Consider the following 27,082-nt stretch of genomic DNA (forward strand, 5'->3'; position numbering starts at 1 on the left):
AAATGAAGGAAATGGTAAACTGGCATATGAAACCCTCCGTATAATTTTGAAGGAAAAGGTCACCAGTCCACTTAAAATTCTTTAATTACAATGCTTCAACAGCCAGCGATTTCTTGGGAATTGTTGGTGGGTGTTATGAGAGGAAAAGAAGGTGTTGCAGTGCAAATCTGCTGTCTCACTAGTACCATTAACTACTCATGAGTCAGGTTGAAGAGAGAATCCAGAAAGTTTATTTACTGCAGTAAAGTGTTTCAGTGGGATCACTCCACAAAGGCTGGAACCCCCACTCAGAGGTGAGGGATGGGGGTTATTTATAAGCTTTTGCCACAAAACATCACAAATTTTCTCCAATCATATGCTTTCTCATTAGGTAAAGGTAAAGGGACCCCCTGACCATTAGGTCCAGTCGTGGCCGACTCTGGGGTTGCAGCGCTCATCTCGCTTTATTGGCCGAGGGAGCCGGTGAACAGCTTCTGGGTCATGTGGCCAGCATGACTAAGCCGCTTCTGGCGAACCAGAGCAGCACACGGAAATGCCGTTTACCTTCCTGCCGGAGTGGTACCTATTTATCTACTTGCACTTTGATGTGCTTTCGAACTGCTAGGTGGCAGGAGCAGGGACCGAGCAATGGGAGCTCACCCCATCGCGAGGATTTGAACCGCCGACCTTCTGATCGGCAAGTCCTAGGTTCTGTGGTTTAACCCACAGCGCCACCCGATTACCTCATTCAAAAAAAAAGCATACAAGCTGTTGTTAGCCAGAACTTATTTAGTTACATTTCATTTTAGTGTGCCTGTGCTTCTAACATAAGCATATTCGTAGCTCAGCATCTACTGTGCACAAGCATAACTTAGATACATTTTGTAGCAAAAGCTATTGTGCATCTATTGCGCTTTGTATTGTGTATGCTGTGAACCTGCGTGGATTGTGATTTTCACTTCTCTCTTTTATGGGGGGGCTGCTTGCATAGTGAGAAGCTTCCTCAGCAGTTTCTTAGCAGTTTCTTAAAGCAATAGGCTCCTATAAGTTCCTTTTAATTGCACTATCACATTTTTGGGGGCCACAAAGGGAACCCATGCCATGCCTTATGTTTTGAAAGATGTCCTCCAATTTCTCCAGAGTGTTATTTTTTCTTCCATTCTCATGGCACTTAAGCATTTATCCAGAATTTTTGTGGGTGTTTGGTTTTCTTTTCTTTCTTTTTAAGCATACCTTATTGTTGCTGTTCAACCCAAGCTTTCTGATGTGAGAAGACAACGTGGCAGTTACCTCATGATGTCTTCCCCTGGGAGTTAATTCAAGCATGGGCAAACTGGGAAGGCTACATGGTGCAAACCACTGGTGAGATATTTTGTAGAATGAAAGAGCACTTGCAAATGTATTTAGCCATTTCAAAGGTAAGGAAACTGTAGGAACATCTCTACGAGAATTTCACCCAAATGTTCCCTTCCTGTTGACAATATCTGATGGTGGATACGTGTGCCTATATTGTGCTACGTGAAAGATAAATGAATGTTTCTGCATCGGTAGATGATAAAGCAGAACACGGAATTGTGTAAAGTAAACCAGTAGCAGAATAACAGGAAATGTCAGGTGAAAGTGTGAAAGAATAGTGGTTCGGACTGAAGCATATGCATAAATCCCTAGTGAGAGCCAGTGTGGTGTAGTGGTTAAGTGCAATAGACTCGTAATCTGGGGAACCGGGTTCGCTTCCTCGCTCCTCCACATGCAGCTGCTGGGTGACCTTGGGCCAGTCACACTTCTCTGAAGTCTCTCAGCCCCATTCACCTCACAGAGTGTTTGTTGTGGGGGAGGAAGGGAAAGGAGAATGTTAGCCGCTTTGAGACTCCTTCGGATAGTGATAAAGTGAGATATCAAATCCAAACTCTTCTTCTTCTTAGTGTGAGGAGAGAAAATGATCCATCACTTTAAAGACACCCCTCCAAAAGAGCCCAAAGAATCTGGGGAACTGTGGTTTCTTAAGGGTGCTGGAAATTAGACCTGTGGGGTAAATCACAGCTCCACAGCTTTTTTTTTTTTTGGGGGGGGGGTGGTGACTATGAATGTTCTTCCCTCCAGTCCAGATAGTGATGGACTCAGCCTACCACTTAGAGAAGGCAGGGACATGTAAGTTGAATCACAACAGTAATGGGGGGTCCTATAGGCCTGGGGAAGAGCTATGTTAATACAGAACAGCCCAAAATAAACCAGTAATACCAAAGGAGGAGAGGAAAGAGCTGGGAAACTCTTTTTCTTTCTTTCTTCATTTTATCTACAACCGTTGGAATCATAACACCAGAAGCCAGAAGGTCTAAACAGAACCATCCTATTAGTGCCTACAAAAGAACAACAACAAGTGACTTTTTTTTCTGATTCAGCAGGAAACAGAATTCTAGTTCTATCGCCCCAGCAACTGTTCCAAGTTAAATTATTGTTAGAATACAACCATAGAGCAGTCTCCTTTGTCAGGAGAAAGCTTGGGTCATCTCAGCTCCCAACTGTCAACAGCTTATTGGAACCTTCTGACATCCATCTCCCTGATAGGCTCTCGCAACACCAATAGAGTTCTGAGTGCTTAAAAAAAAATTAAAATAGGAATTGACTCTGTTCCTCCCTCCTCACCAGTCTGGGACCACTGTGGTAAGAAGTATTTGTTTTGTCTATTTCTTCTCCACATTTTGGGCAGCAGGGGGTGGCAACATTTGTGCACCTAATTCCACTAACCCAACTATTGGTATGGTGGCCTTGCAGGCCTGCAGAACCCTGCCTGGTGTGATCCAGCATGGAGTGTCTACATGTGGGCGTCTCATGGCCATTGAGGAGCCAGTTGGTCCTCCATGCTAGCTAGGAGGTCAGATTCTAGGTGTGCCTGCTGAATTGGCCTATTGCAGGCAGGCCTGTGGGGTGGACTCTTCCTGGGACCAACTGAGGCCAGCAGGTTTCACTTGGGTTCACTTGTCCAGTATTTAAAATGGCCTACCCTTGCTCCTGCACACAGTTTCCTTGTCGGATCTCTCACTCACTCACTCACTCACTCACTCACTCACTCACACACTTTATGTTGTTGTCGGTATTGTGGTGCATTTGACCTTGTTGTGGACATTGTTGACCGCCATATTTAGGGCTGGGCAGGAATCTCCCCTTGGACCAATTAGCCTTGTCTAGTGGGTCTTACCTACCTCATAGCAATCATCAAAACTTTAGTGGTTTAAGCATTGGGTAAGCCTTAGTCATGGTTGATGGGAGGCTGTATCTTCTGCCTGTCCCTGCAAAGGGTAAGGAGTATCCTGATAAATGGAACCAGGAAGAACTGCTTCTATACAGACACCCAGGTGAGGCAATCCTCAACATGGTGATCCAACAGGGATGTTCCTACTTGATATAAGTCATAGGACATCATCACTTTAGGGTTGACTCCAATAATCAACACATCCAGCAGGTAGGCTGGATGAAAATGGTTATATCCAATTCCCATGTCAAACCTCTTACGTCAATAATCAATAAAGCTGTGGCCTTATTTGACCCAAGGAAGTAGTTGTCTTGCTTTCTGCACATAGCAGACAGTGTGGGTTGGTGATGCTTGTGCATACACATTTGTGGATTCTTGCCTATTTGTCCTTGAATCCTTCCATGGTGAATACTCTGCATTGGGTGGGGAGACTGCCCATAAAGAGATTCCATCTGTACCTTGTTGTTTATACAATCAATGACATGGGCAGCTCCTGTCCTGTACTTTCTCCAGCTTCTGTCTGAGATCATGTCAATACAGTCGTACCTTGGTTTTCAAAGGAATGTTTTGGAAGTTGAACGGACTTCTGTTCAACTTCCAAGGTACAACTGTATATGTTGAAGGAGCCAAATGTTCAAGGACTAAAGAAGTTCTCTCCCATGGTCAGTACTTTGATGATTTGATGATGACCAGTATAGTGGTAAATTTTGAAGCACAGATGCTCATCATGGCAGATCCATACTCATGTCCCCAAGGAGACTCCAAAAAATGCAGCTTGCAGTACTCAATTTATTAAGAGCTGCGTGATAGCACTCCAATGGATATTCAGCTTCTACAACTCACTGAGCTCATTCAAAATACATTCAACCACAAAAAGTGCAAATTTTAGTTTTTCATTATAAATGTAAACAAGCTTGCAAAGAAGTGTTAAAATGTAGAGTGCTATCTGATGACGAAACCTTATCAAAGTACTCTACATCCACTTGATTATTTTCTTTTTCTTTTTTTAAATAACTTTTTGTTCAGAATTAAAACAAAACATATTATCCAGACATATCATCCTTATTTCCCCCCCATTTTTCCTCCCTCCCCCACAGAACCCACCCACCCCCACCCCGACTTTCCTCAGTTCCAGTCTTTGATTTCTCTAAAAATGCTGTTTTCTGCATGTTACACTGTTGTATAGATCCTCAAACTATTTAGCTGATTATTATCAATAAAAAGTTTGTGAATGTTTATTCAAAACCAGCCAAGGAGTCCAGTTCGCTTTGTTGTGTCTTCAAATACTTTGTAAAGCGTTCCCATTCATCTTTAAAGTCACAGTTATCCTTGTCCCGTAGCTTGTATGTCAGTTTTGCCAGTTCTACATAATCCATCAATTTTTCTTGCCATGATTCTTTAGTTGGGGTTTCTTCAGTCTTCCATCCTTGTGCTATTAAAACTTTTGCGGCCGTTGTCGCATACATGAAGATGTTTTCAGCTTTTTTGGCAGATCTTTCCCTACAACCCTTAATAAAAATGCTTCAGGTTTTTTAACAAAAGTTAAATGGAACATTTTCTTCAATTCGTTGTATATCATTTCCAAAAAAAAATTAATTACCTTACAACCCCACCACATATGATAAAATGTCCCCTCCTTTTCCTTACACTTCCAACATATATTTGAACTAGTTTTGTCCATTTTCCCTAACTGCACTGGTGTTGTGTACCACCTGTACACCATCTTCATGTAATTCTCCTTCAATAGGGAACAATCTGTAAATTTTAAGTCAGTTTTCCATAATTTCCCCCATTATTATTTTCCATATACCGATTTTCTCTAAGATCGCAAACTTCACCTCATTCACTTGACAAAGCAAGGAGGTTTCATCAGTTATCCTGGTGCATTTGCCAGATGACACAAACACTTCTGCTCTGAAGAAGTCCCAGAGCTGCAATCCCCTGTCGTCCTCCTCCATTACACCACAGGTGATGGCCCTTAGGTTAGGTTAGGTTGTTATTGTTTTGTTGCTTTTAATGATTTGGGCTCAAAGGAAGAACTTCAAGTTATCACTCTGGAGCTAGGTGCTGGGAAATAGGGTAAGTCCAATAGGGTAACTTTCTTATTCCCCAACAGGTGAGTGTGTTTTCTGACTCTTACACAAGAAAGCATGAACCAAGGAGATGAGAAAGCCGGTGCAGAAATGGAGAGAGAGGTGAACTCAGAGAGTTTTGTCCAATCCACTTTTCAAGAAGCCAGGAATAACAAGAGGAATGTAGGCAACACAGCAACCAAGAAACGGGTGAGTGAGAGTGGAGTGCTTCGTCCAATCCACTCCCTAAAAACCATGAATAAAAAGGATACAACTGATCCATTAGTCACTAAAGGAGCAATCCTATGCACAATGAGCAAGTTGATTTAAGTTAAGCGAGCATAAATTTACATCAGAACCAGACTCCATTAATCAGTGGGGCTAGTAGTGCTGCTCTGCTTAAGCCTGGCAGAGGTAAAACAAAACTTTAAAATAGTGTTCTATGCTGTGTTCCCATATCACATGACCAAGCTTAACATCCTTAAGATCAAACCCAAATCCATTCTGATTCCACCTCCCCCACCCCACCCCAGAATACCATTTTTGAGGACTTACTCCAGCATCAGTTCAGCCAGCTACAGTTCAACACACCTGCCTCATGCAGTCATATGCCTATGACAGTTGAACACTGACAGGGGGTTGGACAAGATTATCTTCAATATCCCTTCCAATTCTATCCTTCTATGTAGGTGCTTTTGATTACCAGTTGAGCATTTTTAATGTAGAATGGTAGCTTCAGCCGCACGGACTCCATATATCTATTCCAAAGAATAGGCAACTCTGGACATTAGGTCGACTCCTCTGTCATAGAAAGTCATAGATCTTCAAGATAGGGGTGTAGCTTGAATTAATCACAATAAAGGATACCATCGGATAGCTGTATTGCATATGTAACATATCTATTAAGCGTGTGGTGCCTAGCAATAAAGGACTACTGATAATTGAAAATAAGCAGGACTCAGTTTAGCATTGTGGTGAAATAGAACTAGTCCATTAAAAGGAAAGGAAAAGGTTTGGTATATAATATTGCCTTCTCCCACTCCCATAGGTACCCACCTGCTCCTTGCTATGCTAACTGGCCCTTCAGAGGCAAGTGATGAGAGAAAGGGCTTTTTAAAAGGTGGAGTCCCCTTCTTGAAATGTTCTCCCTAGAGAAAGTCTCCAGGCGGTGTCTACATTATGGCTGTTTGTGTTGTTTAGATTTAATATTTTTCTTTGTTTCTAATTTTGTAGTAGTTTGAATTTTAATGAGGTTGGAAACCACCCAGAGAACTCAGCTAACACTTGGTACAAAAAGAATGCATTTATGAAGCAATGTCCAGGTGTCAGACCTATATATTTATTCTGTCTTTCCATTTAGGATCTTATTAGTGGTAAGTGTACAGTACACTTAACAATGTGCAGTCTCATCCCAGTATTTGCTGCGCCTTCCTGTAGGAGCTGTCCATGGTGCTGATTCTGGTAACGGTTGCTTCCTGTCTCATACCTATGCAGCATGGCTACAATCTGCGGGTACTCTACAACACTGTTGGGGTAAGATGGCGCTACAGCAAAGATGGCTTCAAAAAGCAAAGGCTTTTGGCCCTTCAAAAAGCAAGGGTCTCAGTCCAGTATACTAGAAGGAGCATCTCCACCCCCATCGTTCAGCCCAGACACTGAGGTCCAGTTCCAAGGTCCTTCTGGTGGTTCCCTCATTGCAAGAAGTGAAGCTGCAGGGAACCAGGCAAAGGGCCTTCTCGGCAGTGGCACCTTCCAGTCAGATGTCAAGGAAATAAAGAACTACACAACTTTTAAAATACATCTAAAGTCACCCTGTATCAGGAAGTTTTTAATGTTTGACTTTTTATTATGTTTTTATATGTGCTGGACACTGCTCAGAGTTGCTGGGGAAACCAGATAGGCAGGGTATAAATAATAAAACTATTATTGTTATTATTGTTGGAGATAGGCCATGTAGCTCATTGTATGCACTGACTGGCCATGGCCCTTCTGGATTTCAGCTAAGTCCCAAGCTCTCCAGGTTTTTTGCCATGTGATCTGTGGTGAGGTTCTAATCATTATGTGCTTATGTCCTAGCTCCTGCCTAGCTTCTATAACATAACAAGACCTGAAGAAGCAGATTTTCAGATTACCCTTCTGTCTATCACCGTGACTATGTTTCCACTCGGAGCCTCCTTTGCAACCATTCCTGCTGGTTGGTTGTTAGATAGATTTGGCAGGTATAGAGATAAACTTGAGACTTGTGATCTACATGTCCTAGTATGGCAGGGTGTGGTGATGGGAGAATGTTGCTGACTACAGCCCCCCTAAACCCCTTTATAACATCTTATGAAGCTACAATAACATTATCATTCCTCTTGTTCATTCAAGCAATAGGGTGGGATTTCAGAGATAGAAAAATGCACACGTATTTGTCAGATGACATTTAACAATTGTTAGACATTTCATGGAGGGATATGTAGCAGCCAGAAACACAATAGGATCTAGTTAGGGCCCTGGAGACCTAATGGTAGCTAATGAAGCTTTGTTTTTAGGAGGTGGGTACATTCCTTCTGAATTCAAGATCACCCTTTCAATGTGGTTTTGTTCAATTATGTACCTAGGGCAGGCACCTAAAGATTTTTCAAGGTCAGTAGTAGAGCACATGCCTCCATTAAGAAGATCCCAGACTCTCCCACCAGTTTTCCCAACTAACAAAACTTGCCTAGCATAGTGACAAATATTAGTTTTCTAGCCCTTGTGGAAATTCAGTGTGTCCTGCAATCTTTGAGATATCTGATTTGGCAGTAGGAGTTTTGGTGCATCGTGTAGTTCTTTCTCCCTTCTGCAAACTATGACAACCAAAAGCAATTGTCCCAAAAAAACCCAAAACCAAAACAACAACCCTGAGGACTCCCTTGCAGTTCCATAGTACCTCCCCTCCTTTGCTCTTTAGATGGTACGATATATTCCCTACCTCACTGCTCCATTTCACTATCTTTTCAGGAAAGTTGCACTGTTCATAACTAACCTTTCAGCAATTATATTTTATGTTGTGATGATATTCTCACTTTCAATGCATAATCACGGATACATCATCTTTTCACGTCTCTGCTCTGGAATAAGCACAGGTGAGTCAGGATTTAGTGCCTTATATTTTAAAAAAAGTTAAGGACACCTGGTCAGAAGTCAGCCTGCAATTTGTGCCATTAAGCTGATTAGATCAGGAACACTGAAATTTGGCACCTGAAAAAGAGCAGGAGAATAGGTCCTTGCACCCTCTGTGCTGTTGTGGGTGAGAGGGATCCTTTCATGAAGCAGTTTTCCCAGGAGTCTATGACTGCCTGTACCACTGCTGTGGGATCCATTAGACAGCCCCCTACACATGCACAGTTTATTTATGGCCACCATGCTCCCCTCCTGGTTTGCTGCTTCAGTGCCCCAGTTGGTTTCTCCTCAGCAACAATTCCTTTTACATCCCATTCATTTAGCCCACTATGATAATTTCTCTCCTTCTCAGCAAGTCATTTTATAGCAATATGCTCTCAACTTGGCTACAGCAGGTTAAGGAGGCAACTTCACCAGATTTTGCCACAGAGTTTGACAAGGGTACTCAGGTGCTTATGCCTTCAATCGCTGAGCAACCCGTATCTGCCCTCTTCGATTGATTGCCCCACTTTCCAGATATGGGAATATAAAATGAAAGATGCCAATCAGTGTCAATCTGACTCTGCTCTCAAATGTGTACAAGAAGCTTCTACCTTTAGCTATTAGAGCCTCAGTCTCCACCTCTGTTTTTTCCAAGGCAGTACTATTTTCAATTGAAGATGTTCTAGGCTATCCAACTCAGGACCCTGACAGAATCCAGAAACCACTTCTAAAACCTTCCCATGTCCTTGCATTCATCTCTGACTCACCTGTGGACTCTGCCCAGTCCTCCTCTCATGCAATGGCTGCTGGAATGGTCACAAGGAGACACCTCTGGCTAACTGACAGGGAGGTGGATGCTTCCTTGTGTACAGGTTCCTCTATGACCTTTGTAGGCACTAAACCTTTCGGAGATGTTGCCCTGGAGCAAGTCCTAGCTGAAACCAAAGATAAGAAGTTGATGCCTTCTCAATGAAGAGATGATTACCATTATTCCAAGCATCCCTTTTTGCCCTTTAATTCCTTCCAAGAGTCACCCCCATGGGTGCAAAGGGACCTCCCCCAATTTCCTCCCACTATGTGCAACACACAGCATTCCCAAATCTATTCTGGAGGATTGAAAAAAAAACTATAGGAAAATATTTTCCGGGGCATCTGTTGACATTTCTATTCCACCTTAAGGAGCAGACATGTGGAACTGTTGCATGCCACATGTCTGTTTACATTCCAGCACAGTATGCTGGGAACTTCCGTTGTGTATAGCTTTTTGCTTTTCCCGTTCTCTCTGAGATGACATGAGAGAGAGAGATGACATGTTTCTTTGTCCTGATTTATGATTAATAAATCTGTAGTTGTAGTATGCTTGCACAAGCCTCACGCCTATTCTGTGTGCGCAGTTCTCTCTGCTGATAGCATGCCCTGGCTTTGAAGCCCAGGTCACTGATCTACATTGGAGCACGGGCCGATGGAAGGAGACATCCGAGCTGGGCCTTGCCCGCTGGCCTCTCGGCCCTCTGCATGTTGACAACAACATGGGGGGGGGAGAGAATTGGACAATGTTCAGTTGTGCACATTGTGCTTATGGGATGATTTGCATAGTAATTTGTTGAATACAAGCCTTAATAAATAAATCATGTCACATGCATGTCGTGTATTACCATTTGAATTTCTATCTAATCAGGAATATGCTTCTGTGTTGGTCCTCTCTATCTTGGCGAGATCTCCCCTAGAAGCCTGAGGGGAGGCATTATCATGATGTACCAACTGTTTTATTTGTTTGGTTTCCTCGTGGCTCAGATACTTTGTCTTCAAGAAGTCTTGGGGACGGGAAAAGGTAATTCAGTGGCATTAATTCTTTGCCTTATAGTATAGCAGAGGGGAGTGCTGCCCAGGAATTTGTGGAAACCAGTTTTGTAGATAACACTATCCATTTAAAAACCACAATGGTTTTTGGATGTGCTTGCTTTTAAAATAAGTAAGTGAGTAAGTAAGTAAGTTTCTGGTACTCACCATGATGTTGTTACAATAAGTGCCACACTTTTAACATGTGGGAGGCAAAGGTGCCGGTACTGCAACATTAATTTCCCCAAAATGAGGAAGGACTTTTTGGCCTGCCATCTTGATTCAAAATGACATCTGGCATCCACATGTTGACTAAGGTCCCCCAACTTTGAAACCCTCATGCTGAGTTTGCTGATTATGTCTTGAAAGGCATCCAAACCCACAGAGAACAGAATGACCAACCAACCAACAAGCCCCTTTCTCAAACATATGGTAGATAGCATCAGATGGAGCACTGCTGTTTCTTCACCTTATCTTCATACTATCTTCTTCCACAGGATTCCCAACTCTGATAAAACTTTTTTGTGTTATGCCATTTCTTCAGTTGCCTCTACTGCCCTTCTTACCTGAAAGCCCTCGGTACCTACTCATTCAGAAGAAGGATGAAGAGAGCTCAAGGAAAGGTACGATATGTTGAATTGCACTGGGACCTCTAAGTGTGAGCACCCTACATAGCTGTGCAATGTCACCCACTATTGGCTTGTCACATAAGGTCTCGCCATTCTAGCATCCTTGTTATTCCTACGCGGTCAGTCATAAGAGCCCACTAACATCCATTTCAGAAGATATATGAGCTCACATATGAGCACATGGAAACACCATTTACCTTCCCGCTAGTAAGCGGTCCCTATTTATCTACTTGCACCCAGGAGTGCTTTCAAACTGCTAGGTTGGCAGGCGCTGGGACCAAACAACGGATTTGAACCGCCGACCTTTCGATCGGCAAACCCTAGGCGCTGAGGCTTTTACCCACAGCGCAATATAAATGAATGTAGCACTTTTCAAATCTGGCTCCTTTTCACAATCCAACAACATGGAGAGCAAGATAAAATTTCTGCAAGAAATGGGGCCTTTAGAGTGATGGCCCGAATGCTTTGGATTTTGTAGGACTTTATAAAGGCACTTTATACCCACATAGTCATCAAGGCAGTATTAGCCTGGGTTTTAAGTTTTGTATGAGGATTTCCACTACTCAGACATGAAGGAATCCTCAGCTGACAAAACTTTTTGGCCTCAAGGTAACTAGAGATTTCATCATTTTTGTTGACCTAGCAAGAGGGCAAGGACTCCAGAGCAGTCACGCCTCCCTCATGTTGATCCACAAATCCCATGTTTCCAAGTAAAGGAAATAATATATTTGATGATAACATGCACTATGACCAATGCCCCTCCTCAGCACTGTCTACCAGGCATTCCAGATGCTGTCTTCTGCAGCCTTTGCACTGGGTGGGCAAATCATTAGCTATCTTTGTTGCCTAACAATTTAATTGTATTCGGATTATGAATGTGTTTATTCAGCAAAAAACATATCAGTTCATGAAGGAATGGACCACTTCTAAGGGATATACTTCCTGTCCCTTGGAGTGATGACCTCTTTCCCCCATAATTTTCTATCATTCTTAATTTTTTTTTAGTAATGTGCTCCTCAGATTCTGTTTATGCCTCCCTGCCTTTCTTTTGCTAAAGCTTCTGCTCTGCTTTTGTTTTTCTTATTTGGACATGACTTCTATTTTCCAAAACAAACTCCCCCCCCCCCTTTTTCTTTTACCTTGAAATGCTTCCTTTATTGTATTCATTCACGATAGAGGCATCCACTTGACCTTGGTGGTATATTTACTGCTCTGCAGTGAGCATTCTGACTTCTGTATTTATGGCATTCAATGGCTCCCAAGCATTCTGGAAAGATTTCACCCTCTTGACTTCCTTCATCCAACTTTTCCTTTGTTACCAGCCTCTTCCTTTTTTCTTCTTCTTTTAGAAAGTACCTCTATTGAAGTCTGATCCTCTCTGCCTCTATTCTTAACATAGCACTGAAGAAACTAAGGAACAGAAATGATGTGGAGGATGAGATTGAAGAGCTCCATCAGGAGGACATTGTTGAAAATTCAGAAAAGAACATGAAACCTCTTAAACTGCTATGTGCCAAAAAACTGCGAAGGCAAGTCATTGCCATAATTGTCGTGATGGTTGGACAACAATTCAGTGGCATCAGTGTGGTAAGGAAGGCTGAGCTTGGCAAAATGAAGGCCCCTGTTGTACATACAATTTAGAGGTTGTGGTTCGAGGACCCGATCCCCGCAAAATGGAATGAATACACAAGGACACGTGTTATAAGGTTAATGGGCAAGAAAAGGCCACAACTTTATTGATTACAGCAAGTGAAAAGGTATTGGCTTAGGCATTGGATTACGTCAGCTATGACTCCACCCCCTCAGAGAGGGGGGAGTCTAAAACAAAGGGGGGGGTTTATTCACCAGTAGGTGGAGCCTGTTGATGCTAATCCAACTATAGGCTCTCCCCTGATGTCACCGAGGGTCGTGCCATGGCCTCCTGCCAAGCAGGCATCAGACAGAATACACAACCGCCAGATTCCTTTAACGGAATACCCAAAAATTGAAGGCATAGGCGATGGCCACACCTAGCCCTTCGACACTCCACAACACATTATTCCAATGCCTAACCTACCCACCAATACCACGAAAGTTGTGACGATTGCTACGAGGTAGGCGAAAAAACCAAAAAGCCTAATGCCAAATGGAAAAATTCCTACCAGGCCCCCCAGACAACCAGGGCAACCAACCTAAGGTCCATAGCAAGGCCAAAGAAAACTAAGACCCTGAGCTCAAAGGGAGTGGAGGGTGGGTGACTCGTGACGGGATGACGAAGAGTGAGGCCGAGGAGGGGCTGGTGCAGCAGCATTTAGGCTGCTGTACATGCCCCCTCGGAGGCACCTGGTTAGGTGCCGGCTGATGGGTGTGGGTGCCAGCCAGGTGAGTGGGAGGCAGGGGGCAATGCCCCCTGCTAGAGGCGGAGCTCGGCTCCCGCCCACAACCACTCCCCTCTCTTCCAGGAGGAGAGTCTCTGTCATACGATCTACCACTGTTTGTCTCTATGGATGGCCGCATTCTTTGCCCCTGTTCTGTTTTTCAGATGCTTCTCCAAGTGTTAGAAATATCAAACTCTGTAACACAAGGAGAGGAAAACTGTAGGCTTGTGGGTATTGTTGGGACTCCAGCTCTCATTGGCGAAGCCAATATGGCCAGTGGTCAGGGATAATGGGAGTTCTTGTCCAAAAACACATGGTGGGCTGCAGATTTCCCACTGCTGCCCAAGTAAATGGTCTTGCTCTACAGGAAAGATGACATTGCTGAGGGGTAAAGGTTCCAGAGGGACGGGGTGGTGCTGTGGGTTAAACCACAGAGCCTAGGACTTGCCGATCAGAAGGTTGGCGGTTCGAATCCCCACGACGGGGTGAGCTCCCTTTGCTCGGTCCCTGCTCTTGCCAACCTAGCAGTTTGAAAGCACGTCAAAGTGCAAGTAGATAAATAGGTACCACTCTGGCAGGAAGGTAAACGGCATTTCTGTGCACTGCTCTGGTTCGCCAGAAGCGGCTTAGTCATGCTGGCCACACCATACACCAGCTCCCTTGGCCAATAAAGCAAGATAAGTGCCGCAACCCCAGAGTCGGCCACGACTGGACCTAATGGTCAGGAGTCCCTTTCCCTTTACCTTTACCTTTAAAGGTTCCAGAAGTACAGAGCGCTGAAGTCATTGGGGTAAACCTGAATGGCGAGTCATGTAGGGTTATTGACTGACATTGTTTCTTAAATGTGAATTGTATTCTCGTTAACCTTTCAATAATTCCAAAATCCAAGCCAAGTGGTGGAGCTAATCTTTTGGATGGTGCAACAAATTTTTGGTGGAGGTGTCCATTTATACCCTGCCTTTTTCCCTTATGAAACTCAAGGCAGCTTGCAGATACAAATAAAAGAAGGTTAAAAACGTTATATATAGCATAAGAACATTACATACTACAAGCTAACGTTACCAACCTGTAATACTGATGCAGAGCTGAAATACCCTTATTAAATAATAATTACCTGAATCAGCAAGGCTTGGACACATGCAAAAGGTTGCATGCATGCTCTCAAATGGAATTGGGGAAGATGCTCTAAGAAAGGGATATTTATGCTATTCCATTGAAGGAGATGATTCCCCCCCAAAAGCTTTCTCAATTATCAGAGAAAAGCAAGACTGCATTCCACAAAATAATCCAGCTACATGAAATTGTTTGATCAATCACATGCCAAAGTACATACATTAGAACTTCTGCACCAATTTTTATCAGACATAGACCTGGTGGCAGTAGGACCTGATTTTGCAAGGAAGAGATCCAAGTCAACTCTCCCTTATCTTAGAAGGGCCTGTTTCTAGGGAATAGCTCTCTTCATTTCCAACTTGGATCCTCTAATGCAGAGCTTTCCAAACTGTGTGTCACGACGCATTAGTGTGTCGGCTGCAGTGTGTAGGTGCGTTGCGCCAATGTGCCCCACACTCCTCCTGGGGCTGGAAAGGGAACAGGCAACCCACCAGTTTGCTAGTGAAACTGAAATTGGTGTGTCACAAAAAGGTGCATGGCTAAAAAGTGTGTCACCAACATGGAAAGTTTGGAAAGCTCTGCTCTAATGTGTAGAAAAGCTGTAGGGAGATGTGAATTTTCATGCCAAGTTACATGTCCAGCAGACTGAGGAAAATGTGGAAATGGAGGAGGATGCCAGGACAATTGCAGCTCTGAAGCATAGGATATGTTACTTAAAGAGTCGAGACAATTATAGAGATCATGCTAGATTAGGGGCAGCTGATATCCAAGGTTCAGTGCGAAATACGAAGAAAGTCCTGCAGAATCAGGTCGGTTATGTATCTTTGTCAACATTCTTTTTCTTCCATTCAGATAAGACTTGTAATGGTATGCATCTTCTTTTCAGGCATACTCTTATGCAGAGACAAACCTCAGAAATATACATATGGGGATATATTCATCCCGATTTGCGACAATAGCAGCCACCACTTTTTTATGTATCTCAATGGTATTTGGGGTAAGCATCTTCTACCTCTTTCTCACTAACCTTCTAGATCTTGGAAATGCATGCAACATTTTATAACTATTTTGCGCCAATTTAAGTGCCCCCCTTTCATAAAAACCACAAGAATTATAGTTTTACATGTGTTGTCTGAGTATTATTTTGAAGAGCAGTCCTACATATTAGCATATACTACCTGGCTTCTTGGAAGCTGTCCGAAGGGGTTTTTTAAAAATCAATTTGCAAATTAGTTTAGAATTTGAATTTTTTGTTTAACTAAAATTTGAGTTGGTGAGAGCAAGGACTCTTACGTTTGTGCCTTTTGTTTTCTAAGGAGAATGTGCCTTATTTCTGTCCTACTACCACAGAATTTATACTTTCCAAATATGAAAAAAGGAAATCAGTGCTACACCAGTTTAGGACTGTTGTATAGCTATGTCCAAAAGACTGCAATCTATACACCCAGGATAGTTAACATGGTGCTCTCCTTAATTTGTTAGATTATAACTCCCATCATTCCCAATAACTGAACATTCTGACTGAGGCTGATAAGAGTTGTAGTCCAACAACATCTGGAAGCTAAACCATCTCTGCACACTTACTTTACTGTTAAGTCCTGATTTGTTTGAGTAGGTATTTACAGGCTTTCATTCAACTCCTTCTTATTTAAGATCCTTGACACTCATGTATACACACAGTTGTGGCAAACCCTCCTTCCTCTGTTGTTTTTACATGGATTCTTGCTTAATGTAAGCTTGTATGTGAACCTAAAGAGTTGCCCTGATCTTTTTGTGTGTGTTTTTTAAAATATCCCAATATGTTTCTGTGTTGCCACGTGCTCTCTACATTTTGATCTGTAATTATGATTCCGCTCCCCTTCCCCCATCATAGAATCATAGGTTTGGAATGAGCACAGAATATCATCCAGACCAGCCCCTGCAATTCATAACTTTCTTGCACAAACATTCACTAATCACAGGTAGGTAGCCATGTTGGTCTGCCGTAGTCGAATCAGGAATCACAAGACAGAGAAACCAGCAGAACATTTCAATCTCCCAGGACATTCTATACAAGATCTCAAAGTAGCTGTCTTATTACAAAATAATTTCAGAAATAGACTGGAAAGGGAAGTTGCTGAATTGTAACTTATTACCAAACTTCAAACCATGGAGAGACCTGGTCTGAATAGAGACATTGGATTCTTATCTCATTATACAAGATAAAGCTATTTTTAGCCATCTCACCCCCTGCTTTATCCTGTAAGACCAATTGCAGTCCTTAACAGTCTTCAACAGGTTTACCACACCTATCAGCCAATCACCCATTCCCACCACCCTTCTAAGTAATACCCTTCCCCACCCTCTCACTATATATAAGGGTCTGGTGACTTCTGTTTCAGTGTATCTGAAAAAGTGTGCATGCACACGAAAACTCATACCAATAACAAATTTAGTTGGTCTCTAAGGTGCTACTGGGACGCGGGTGGCGCTGTTGGTTAAAGCCTCAGCGCCTAGGACTTGCCAATCGAAAGGTCGGCGGTTCGAATCCCTGCAGCGGGGTGCGCTCCCGTTGCTCGGTCCCAGCGCCTGCCAACCTAGCAGTTCGAAAGCACCCCCGGGTGCAAGTAGATAAATAGGGACCGCTTACCAGCGGGAAGGTAAACAGCGTTCCGTGTGCTGCGCTGGCTCACCAGATGCAGCTTGTCACGCTGGCCACGTGACCCGGAAGTGTCTGCGGACAGCGCTGGCTCCCGGCCTCTTGAGTGAGATGAGCGCACAACCCTAGAGTCTGGCAAGACTGGCCCGTACGGGCAGGGGTACCTTTACCTTTACCTTTAAGGTGCTACTGGAAGACATTCACTAAAAAAATAAGAAGAAACTCTAAAATGCTAGTATAGCAGGACGTACCTTTAGAGAAGCCAAATTGATACCTCTTCAGCATGTCTTATTCCTCTATATGCTTAGTGATTTTATCTTTGTCTTTATATTCTTTAGATTTTTATTACTGATTATAAGGGGCGCAGGTTTTCGCTTCTCATTGGCTTTGGGGCGAGCTGTTTCATCTGTGTCCTGTTAACTCTGGCCATGGAACAGCAGGTTTGTAACTGGTGGCATTTAGAGCTGAGAATCGCTAAATGGGCTTTCCTCTAGCCCACTTCCCCTATAACATGCACTATGTACCGTATTTTTCGCCCCATAGTAAGCACTTTTCCCCCTCCAAAAATGAACGGAAAATGTGTGTGCATCCTATGGGGCGAATGCAGGCATTCGCTGAAGCCTGGAGAGCGAGAGGGGTCGGTGCGCACCGACCCCTCTCGCGCTCCAGACTTCGCGCGGCTCTCTGCAAGGCACGGGAGCCCTGCGCTGGGCTCCCACGGCTTGCGAAGAGTTGCCTGCATGCCAAAGGCTGGGCGCGCTGAGCTCAGCACGCCCAGGCTTCGCGCAGCTCTCCGCAAGGCGCGGGAGCCCGGCACATGGATGCTAAAGCATCCATGACAATTCACCATCTCAACTCTGCTTAAAAACTTCCAGTCATGGGGGCTCAAGTTCAAATGTTGGCAGGTATAATTCAGCCTCCTATGTTTCTATGAATGGGTAAGAATGAGCATAGTCTCCACCCTGTGAACATTACAGTGGTACCTCTGGTTGTGCATGCTCCGAGTTACAAGCTCTGCTAACCCGTTAGTAGCCGCTCCTGGTTGCGAACTTTGCCCCAGGATGCAAGCGGAAATTGCGCGCCGGAGGGACACAGGTGGCGGGAGGCGCCATTAGTGAAAGTGCGCCTCATGTTACGGGTGGTTTCCGATTACGAACGGACCTCCGGAACGGATTCCGTTTTTAACCAGAGGTACCGCTGTACATGGATGCTGCATTCTAAGATGACAGATTTCACAGGGGCTCAGTTCTTGCTGTTTTGCACTACCTACTGCATTCTGTGGGCCAGAATTTTAAGGAATAAGGGATAGCAAATGGAAAGATGAGTTTTGCTCTTGGACCCAACTCCCGGCAGCCCCAACCAATATGATCAATGGTTAGGGATTATGTGAATTATAGTCTCGCAGCATAATTCTATGTCATGCTGGCCACATGACCTGGAAAGCTGTCTGGATAAATACCAGCTCCCTCGGCCTGAAGCGAGGTGAGCGCTGCACCCCATAGTCGCCTTTGACTGGACTTAACTGTCCAGGGGTCCTTTACCTTTTTATGCACTTTGAGGTATATCAAAAAATAATCAAGCAGTATATAACTTTCATGAAATAAAGGGCACCTGACAAGATCACAAGTACATAACTGAAATACAGTCTACTTTCTCCAACAGAATGTCATCTCAGATATGGGGTATTTCATCGTAATCTTAATCTGCATATTCCTTTTTGCATATGGCATTGGGCCAGGTAAGTGCTTAGATGATGCATTGAGCTCTTTAGATGATGGGGGAGAGATGAATAAGTGGTCAATGTAAGTGATCATGGTAGAAAGACACACAGCTATGGGGAGTTGGTAATTCACCATAGAAGGCTAGTGAGTTACTATTAATGTTGCACTCCTCACATAGAGAGATTCCTGGCTGCCTGTCTGCTGTGTGTGCTGTGGCAACCTGAGTTAGATCTAACTTGAACATGGAGAAGGTTGTTCATGTGAGATGTGTTGCTGAGACCTGGGTGGGTGACCTAGGAGAACCTAATCACATCCAGATGTGCCTGTCAAGATACACGATGTAGCATGAGACAGGCTGCAGGTGTTGGGGGGTGATGGAGAGGGAGGAGTTGCTGTGATTCATAGGACACCCATCCATCTTGGAGCTAGCCATGAGAGCCAGCACCTGGCATCAGGCAGAGGAGATAGTACCCTCCACCCTGCCCTCTCCGGTGCAGAAGATGCCATTCTACACTTTGGTATACCAGAGAAGTAAAGACAAGGCAGTGACACAGAGGAAAGTAAGAGCATGTGGTTATTTTCACTTGATATTTTGGTAGCATTTGATACCATTGACGGTGGTGTGCATTGGAGACATTCTTTTACAGTGGTTCTACTCCTCCTATTTCAGAGCCCTGGGTGATTACCTCTTGGTCCCCTGCCAATTGTGCTCTGACATCCTGCAGGGTACCGTATTTTCCTCCATGCTGTTTCCCTATGAAGCCATTATGGGAATAGTCATTAGCAGATTTGGGAAGAGCTGTCATCAGTGCAGTAATGATACCCAATTTCCATTTCTCTGTAACATCTGTATCAGGAGAAGTCTGCAAAACCCTGCACTGGCACCTTGACTCAGTAGAGGTCTGGATAAGGATCAGCAAACTGAGTTTGAACCCTGCCAAATATTGTGGGCCATGCCATCCATTTTCTGAAAACCTCTAGGATGGATTACTGCAATGCCTTCTTTCCCAGCGTACAGATGAGGTTGGGCTGGAACCTACAACTAGCACAATAAGTAATGCCCCAACTGGTCACTGGCGCAGTCTTTCACTACCCTGTTACACTGCTACTAAAGGGATTACACTGGCTGTTGTTTAGCTACAAAGCTAAGTTCAAGGTATTGGTCCTGGTGTGCAAAGTCCCATACAGCTTGAGATAAGAATGCCTAAGAGATCATCTCACTCCTTATATACCCATTAACGACTGTGCTCTGAAGGTAGGGACTATGGCGATCACACAGGGTCGCCGGACGTTTAATGGTCTATTGATTCCTTATTTTTTTATTTTTTTCAAATGATATTTATTCAGAATTTCATCAATACATATAAAAACCCCCAGCCCTAACCCAAAAAGGAAAACAGAAAAAAAATGAAAAAATAAAAAGAGAAAATTCAAATCTCAAATTACAGTTTTTCATTTGCTTAATTCTTGAACGTCCTCACACCTCCCTTTTTGTATTCTAGTTTAGTTCGTTATTTCAGCAAATTCTTCCCATATTTCTCTATTTTAGTTTAAATAGTTACTCTTCACACTCTATCCTATTTATTGATCAACATAACCTTTCCCTCTTTCAATATAATCTATTATTCAATTTACCTTACTCCATTTAACCTTGTTGTTGTTTAGTCGTTTAGTCGTGTCCGACTCTTCGTGACCCCATGGACCAGAGCACGCCAGGCACTCCTGTCTTCCACCGCCTCCCGCAGTTTGGTCAGGCTCATGTTTGTAGCTTCGAGAACACTATCCAACCATCTGATCCTCTGTCGTCCCCTTCTCCTTGTGCCCTCCATCTTTCCCAACATTAGGGTCTTTTCCAGGGAGTCTTCTCTTCTCATGAGGTGGCCAAAGTATTGGAGCCTCAACTTCATGATCTGTCCTTCCAGTGAGCACTCAGGTCTGATTTCCTTAAGAATGGATGCGTTTGATCTTCTTGCAGTCCATGGGACTCTCAAGAGTCTCCTCCAGCACCATAATTCAAACCTATAAGATAACCTTATCTTATGTTAAAAATCTTAAAATTTCACAAACACATCACATTCATGCATTTCTCCTTAAAAACATTTCTACTAAAGCCAATTTAGTTCCTTTCCGACAAAATCCCTCAAATTTCAATAATATTACACTAATACCAAAGTTGACATAAAAAATTCCCTTCATATTTCTAATTTTCATCCAACGTCCCTTCTTCCTGGTTTTGGGTCATATCAGTCCTCTCTGTCCATTACTTAGTCCATCAATCTGGTGTTCTAATGTCGGAGGCCCTTAAGTCTCTTCTAGGCCCCTTCTGCAGATTTTTTTGTTCTTGTTTGTACTTACGCAGTTCCTTGTCTATTGTTAGTTTCTGGGGGAGTGGGTCTCCGGAGGGTTCCATTCAGTAATAATTTCCATTTTTCTTCATCTGATTGTCCCCTTCCCCCCAGTTCCACTCCCGATCCAAAAAGTATTTGTCCAAATAGTTGTTCACCTGTTTCACAGTCCCACTAGAGTAAAAAGCTTCCTTGACTTCAAATACTTCCCAGCACTCTCCAGATTCAATCTTCCAAGGCAATAGCTTTTGTTCCTGTAGAATTTTGGATCTTATCATTTGTGTTGTGTAGGGAATAGCTACTACCTCTTCCTTCTCCATCTGCCCTTGAACTTGCCTTGTCAAACCGGATTCCTGAGTTGATCGCAGTGTAGCTTCTTTATCCTTGTTCCCTGTTAGATCATATTCACTGGCCACAGCACTCATAAAGTCCAATTTTTCATTCATCAGGCTCATTTTCACGGACAGCTGCACCAGCAAAGCATTAGTCCTGTCAAGGGCAGACACCAAGCCTTCCTGCCAAGACATTTCTGTTCAAAAACAAGGTCAAACGGCTGTTCCCACGGTGCAAACCTCACCTATGTAAGCTGAAACTGCAAACTGACAGGCTCCCTCTAGGGGACACAATTTCTATTTGTATCCATTTTTCAGGAAAGTATCAAACAAAGAGAGTTACTTTCGATTTCAAAGTCCTTTCAATTTCAAATACTTTGTTTCTTTAAAGAGCAGAAATGCAGAAGGTGGCATTGAAGTTAGTTTGTTTCCCTTTTCTTTTCTTTTTTCTATCTGTCAAAGTACTCCACTTTCATCGATGGACGTCTCAAGCAGATTCTGTCCCGATACCCCGTCCCCAGGTTTGGGACGGTAGAAACTTATATTCCTTCTCTCACTTCCTGCAGGATTAAACAGTCAAACTCCCCCCCCCCCTTTTCTCCTGCTTCCAAGGGGGTTTTTGTTGATTATGGGTGCAGGAAATTTCCAACTTTAAAAAGACTTTTTAAGCTATTAGGTTGCAAGGTCTTTGCTTCAATCTGTATACAAGAACGGGAGGCGGACTTCCTGTTTACACCTTCCCGCTTCATGCCTAATTCATAAAATTTGCAAGTTCTTAATCCGATTCTCCGTTTTTACTCACGGGTACTTGATTTGAGTCCAAATGTCATCAGGAAAAAGTCAGCGCTCTCCGGCGATGGCTGCGTGGCTTCCCTCCATGGAAATAGTGATCGGTTCGATGCACCGCGCTCCTCACCCCACTTCACTCCGGAGCCCCCAAAATGGGTTTCCTCGTGAGTAGGGGAGGCGCTCTTGGTGCTCTGCCGAACCCCACGTTCCCAGGCTTCCTCCGCCTGGGATTTCTAGCGGGCCCCCGCCTTCACCGCGGCAGGAAGCCCCAATTTCCATGGAGCCTGTTCCTCCAATCGGAGGAACTCCGCCATTCGCCGATGGCGCTAACCCGGAAGTCTAATGGTCTATTGATTCCTGTGCCACCACTGTGCTCTCTTTACTGCTGCCACCAACCAGTTACTCTCTGGTAAAACATTGAGTCCAGTCAGTTGTTAAAAGTGAACAAAAAAACCCCAAGTTTATGGTTTCTCAGATAATATACCTGTCAGTATCTTAACTTTATATGCCTGTTGTCTTTGTCCATGGAGTTTTCTTGGCAAGGATACTGGAGTGGCTTGCCGGTTCCTCCTCCAGGTGGATCACGTTTGGTCAAAACTCTCCACTATGACCTGTTCATCTTGTGTGCCCTACTCGCCGTAGTTCATAGCTTCTCTGAGTTCTTCAAGCCCCTTCGCCACGGCAAGGCAGTGATCCATGAAGTGATCCCAAGCTGGAAAGAAGATTGCCGGAAGTAATATCAACAACCTCAGATATGCAGATGACACAACCTTGATGGCAGAAAGTGAGGAGGAATTAAAGAACCTTTTAATGAGGGTGAAAGAGGAGAGCACAAAATATGGTCTGAAGCTCAACATAAAAAAACAACGAAGATCATGGCCACTGGCCCCATCACCTCCTGGCAAATAGAAGGGGAAGAAATGGAGGCAGTGAGAGATTTTACTTTCTTGGGCTCCATGATCACTGCTGATGGTGACAGCAGCCACGAAATTAAAAGACGCCTGCTTCTTGGGAGAAGGGCAATGACAGGCCTAGACAGCATCTTGAGATGTAGAGACGTCACCTTGCCAACAAAGGTCCGTATAGTTAAAGCCATGGTTTTCCCAGTAGTGATGTATGGAAGTGAGAGCTGGACCATAAAGAAGGCTGATCGCCGAAGAATTGATGCTTTTGAATTATGGTGCTGGAGAAGACTCTTGAGAGTCCCATGGACTGCAAGAAGATCAAACACATCCATTCTTAAGGAAATCAGCCCTGAGTGCTCACTGGAAGGACAGATCGTGAAGCTGAGGCTCCAGTACTTTGGCCACCTCATGAGAAGAGAAGACTCCCTGGAGAAGACACTGATGCTGGGAAAGATGGAGGGCACAAGGAGAAGGGGGCGACAGAGGACGAGATGGTTGGATAGTGTTTTCGAGGTTACCCGCATGAGTTTGACCAAACTGTGGGAGGTAGTGGAGGACAGAGGTGCCTGGCGTGCTCTGGTCCATGGGGTCACGAAGAGTCGGACACTACTAAACGACTAAACAACAACAATCTTAGCTTTAGTTTCTTCACTGGCCTATACCTTCCTAATACCTTCTGACTGATTATCTCAACTGTTTGACTGACTCCTCTTAACAAATTCTCTCCCTCTCTCACACCAGACTAGCCCAACCCAACCCAACCCACAGACTTATCTTCTCTGTTTCTCCTAACTCCAGACTGTCTTTTCAACAACTCTAATTCTAACTCACTCTAAAAAACCCTCTGTGCTTAAACCTTATACACAGCTAACTCTGCCCCCTGGGTTCCCATTGGTTAGCCATTTTACAATTAGTTAACTCTTTCCCTATGAACCCAGTATGTTGTCACACACATAGGAGGGCAAATGCCACAGGGACCTATTGCAAATACCATCTCATCAGGAGATCTGTTCCATATGATGTCCAAATCTGACCTTAAGTGTGGTGCCACCTTGCCTTTGGCATCCTCTCCCATCACTCATCAGCAAGGCACCATATCTTGGTTGTGTTTTCGGCACCTTTTGAAGACCTTCCTTTTTCACCAAGCCCTTTAAGTGGAGATCTTCATCCTAATCTGCACCTGTATTGGTTTTGAAATTACGGGATTGTCTTTAGTTGTTTTTATTGTGGCTGCTTTTACTGTGAAACTGATCTGAGATGTCTCACTGGAAGCAGTAATAAACTGAATCAAGTAAATCAATAACTAGGAAAGATCAATTTTCAAGGGTGGGGAGTATTAAATTCCTGGAATCCTTTCTATCCACCAAAGGTCCACTTCCATCTGTGCTAGTGGTGGAGCTCTTCCTTCAGTCATCACGATCTTCAGCTATTGTGATTGCACAATTTTTGCATTGGCTCCTAAGCTTCCTCGTAGGACTGATTTTCCTTTTCATAGAGGTGAGTGATTTTGAAGGTAATTTTGATGAGGAGTGCAGACTTTGCTCCTTACAACCATTATTCCCCCCCAAAATAATGAGGGGAGCTGGGTGGAGCCAAGAAGGATATATGGGTGTTATGGATGGATGGATGGATGGATAGATGATAGATAGAGCTCTACATTATACTCATGTCTGCCTCTTTCTCTCCTTCCCTGCCCCCATTTTCCCCATCTCTAGAAACATATTGGGTCCTATAGCTTACTCTTTTTCTGTCCACTTGGTTTCGCCATCTTTGTTTATATATTCAAGTTCATTCCAGAAACCAGAAACAGAACCTTTGTGGAAATCAGGGGGAAAGTGAACACCCGGAATCCCAGGAGGGTACATTTCAAGATGCCATCGCCCAAGTAGAAACTTGTTAAGCAGTATATGCAGTTTGTTCATTTATTAAATAGGGTTTTTTAAAAAAGAAATAAAAAAACATATTCCAAGAAATTTCTTGTGGTTACTCTTAAACTGAATAATGACAATGATGATGTTGCAGTTTTCCTTTTTGTCTGAACACTCCACACCATTTTCAGGCTTTTCCGTGCCATGAAAGTGTCCAAATTTCAGGAAGGCAACAGACAAATACCTCAGCAGCTGCCCCCCCTTCCAGGTCTTAGTATTTTATTTTATTTTTGTGAATGTCTTGTGAACAGTATTTTGGCTGGGCCAAATTAGATTCCACTCCAGAGCAGGCTACATCTTTGTTGCCTTTACTTATTTACTACAGACATGTAGTTACTGTAAGGTAAAGGTAAAGGGACCCCTGACCATTAGGTCCAGTCATGGCTGACTCTGGGGTTGCTGCGCTCATCTTGCTTTATTGGCCGAGGGAGCCAGCGTACAGCTTCCAGGTCATGTGGCCAGCATGACTAAGCCACTTCTGGCGAACCAGAGCAGCGCATGGAAACGCCGTTTACCTTCCCGCCGGAGTGGTACCTATTTATTTACTTGCACTTTGATGTGCTTTCGAACTGCTAGGTTGGCAGGAGCAGGGCCCGAGCAATGGGAGCTCACCCCGTCGTGGGGATTCGAACTGCCTACCTTCTGATTGGCAAGCCCTAGGCTCTGTGGTTTAACCCACAGCGCCACCCTGAATTTACTGTAGAGGCCCGTAATTCATCCTGAATGACAGCCCATCACATAGGCTATGATCACCACTTCGTTCATCACCACAGCACCACCTTGGGGTGAAAAATTGCCTGTTTATCATCCCAGCACCTAGCTGCTACTTTTAACAGCACTGAAGTCTCCTCTAGGGCAGGATGCCCCCATTCCCATATTTCTCCAAGGGGTGATCACCCACAGTATGCCAAATGAAATAGCTCCAGTTCCAGAAGCGGTACATAAACGACCCGATGCCCATATTAATCCCTTGGAAAGCTAATGCTGTCTTTAAGACCTGTCATTCCCAGAGGGATTTATTTCATTGATTTCCATGCATGCTGTGGCAGGGAGACCCACTTCTAGCTAGTTGCTCATAGGAACCTTCAATTACATTAGAAAACCAGTAAGAGACAACTCCTTTTTCCTCCTTTTCAATTTAATTTCAATGCCATCATCATCACAGAGGTGTCTATGAAAGGGACATATTGATTGAAAATGTCTAGTAAACCGGATCAGTAGTTGGATTCCTACTGAGGGTATTTGGCAAGCCTACATGACAGTGATCAGGGATTGAGGGTTGGTTCTGTGGTATTATGGCAGTGGACAAAGTTTGGAGGAGGAGGAGGAGGAGGAGGACAAACAGCAACAGTTAGGGAGCCCTCAGACCTTCCCATATCCATGAGGATAGTCTACCCCTGAAGATCTAATGCGCTGGTTGATCTTTCCAGTGGGTAGAACTTAGGCCCTCATCTCACTATAGGATGGTGACCATAAGGCCATAGATATGATAGCTTCTGAGTGTAATCCTTAAGGATAGTGGAGCACATTTGACTCCCTGGTATATTGGTATAGCCTACATGGAATAGTCCAGACAACAGCTGGGGCACAGGCGGCATAACAATTGCTGCAAAGATGAAAAAACACAAGCTTAGAGCACATCATGGTGCCCATTGCATGGTGGTGAAAGCAGTGAAGAGGGGGTCTACTTTGCTGCTTCTATCATGTCCCCATGAAATCAGCTCATGAAGGCAGTCCATTGGCTGTTAACACCTATCTTGACAGATGGAACCTGGGATACCTTAGAGACCTCCTAGGTACCTTAAGGACAAATCCATTTGTTTCTGTAATGACAGAGATGTCACAATAGATGCATCAAGAGTGAGACTTCCAATGTTCCATCAAGCCATGCGTCGTGGGATCAGTTTAAGGTTTTGCAGTCTTATGGCTTTCATGGGATCCTAGAACTGGAAGCAACTCGAAGGGTCATCATGCCTTAGTCCCCTGCAATGCAGGAATCACAGTTATCTGACAGATGGGCATCTGAAATCTACTTGAAAACCTCCAATGAAGGAGA

At 43.9% G+C, this 27,082-nt stretch overlaps 1 protein-coding gene across 1 annotated transcript; it reads left to right on the plus strand.

The window, feature by feature from the left end:
• The first annotated feature begins 5,379 nt into the window (after positions 1-5,379).
• Positions 5,380-24,987, plus strand: LOC114601301 (solute carrier family 2, facilitated glucose transporter member 5-like). The gene is made up of 12 exons (XM_077933619.1): positions 5,380-5,511; positions 6,739-6,834; positions 7,378-7,520; positions 8,287-8,411; positions 10,109-10,261; positions 10,767-10,892; positions 12,298-12,485; positions 15,013-15,177; positions 17,345-17,446; positions 18,669-18,744; positions 24,468-24,595; positions 24,814-24,987. Exons 1-12 carry the CDS (start codon positions 5,380-5,382, stop codon positions 24,985-24,987), a joined length of 1,608 nt encoding a protein of 535 aa, XP_077789745.1.
• Positions 24,988-27,082: the final 2,095 nt, after the last annotated feature.

This window comes from Podarcis muralis, chromosome 8 (assembly GCF_964188315.1).
Source record: "Podarcis muralis chromosome 8, rPodMur119.hap1.1, whole genome shotgun sequence".
NCBI classification, from domain to species: domain Eukaryota; kingdom Metazoa; phylum Chordata; class Lepidosauria; order Squamata; family Lacertidae; genus Podarcis; species Podarcis muralis.

Excerpts from the sequence above, each read along its gene's own strand:
- LOC114601301 (XM_077933619.1), top strand. The coding sequence starts at position 5,380 with ATGAACCAAGGAGATGAGAAAGCCGGTGCAGAAATGGAGAGAGAGGTG. Across the intron at positions 7,521-8,286 it reads TTGTTAGATAGATTTGGCAG|GAAAGTTGCACTGTTCATAA; the intron begins GTATAGAGATAA and ends CTATCTTTTCAG. Across the intron at positions 10,262-10,766 it reads AGTCTTGGGGACGGGAAAAG|GATTCCCAACTCTGATAAAA; the intron begins GTAATTCAGTGG and ends CTTCTTCCACAG.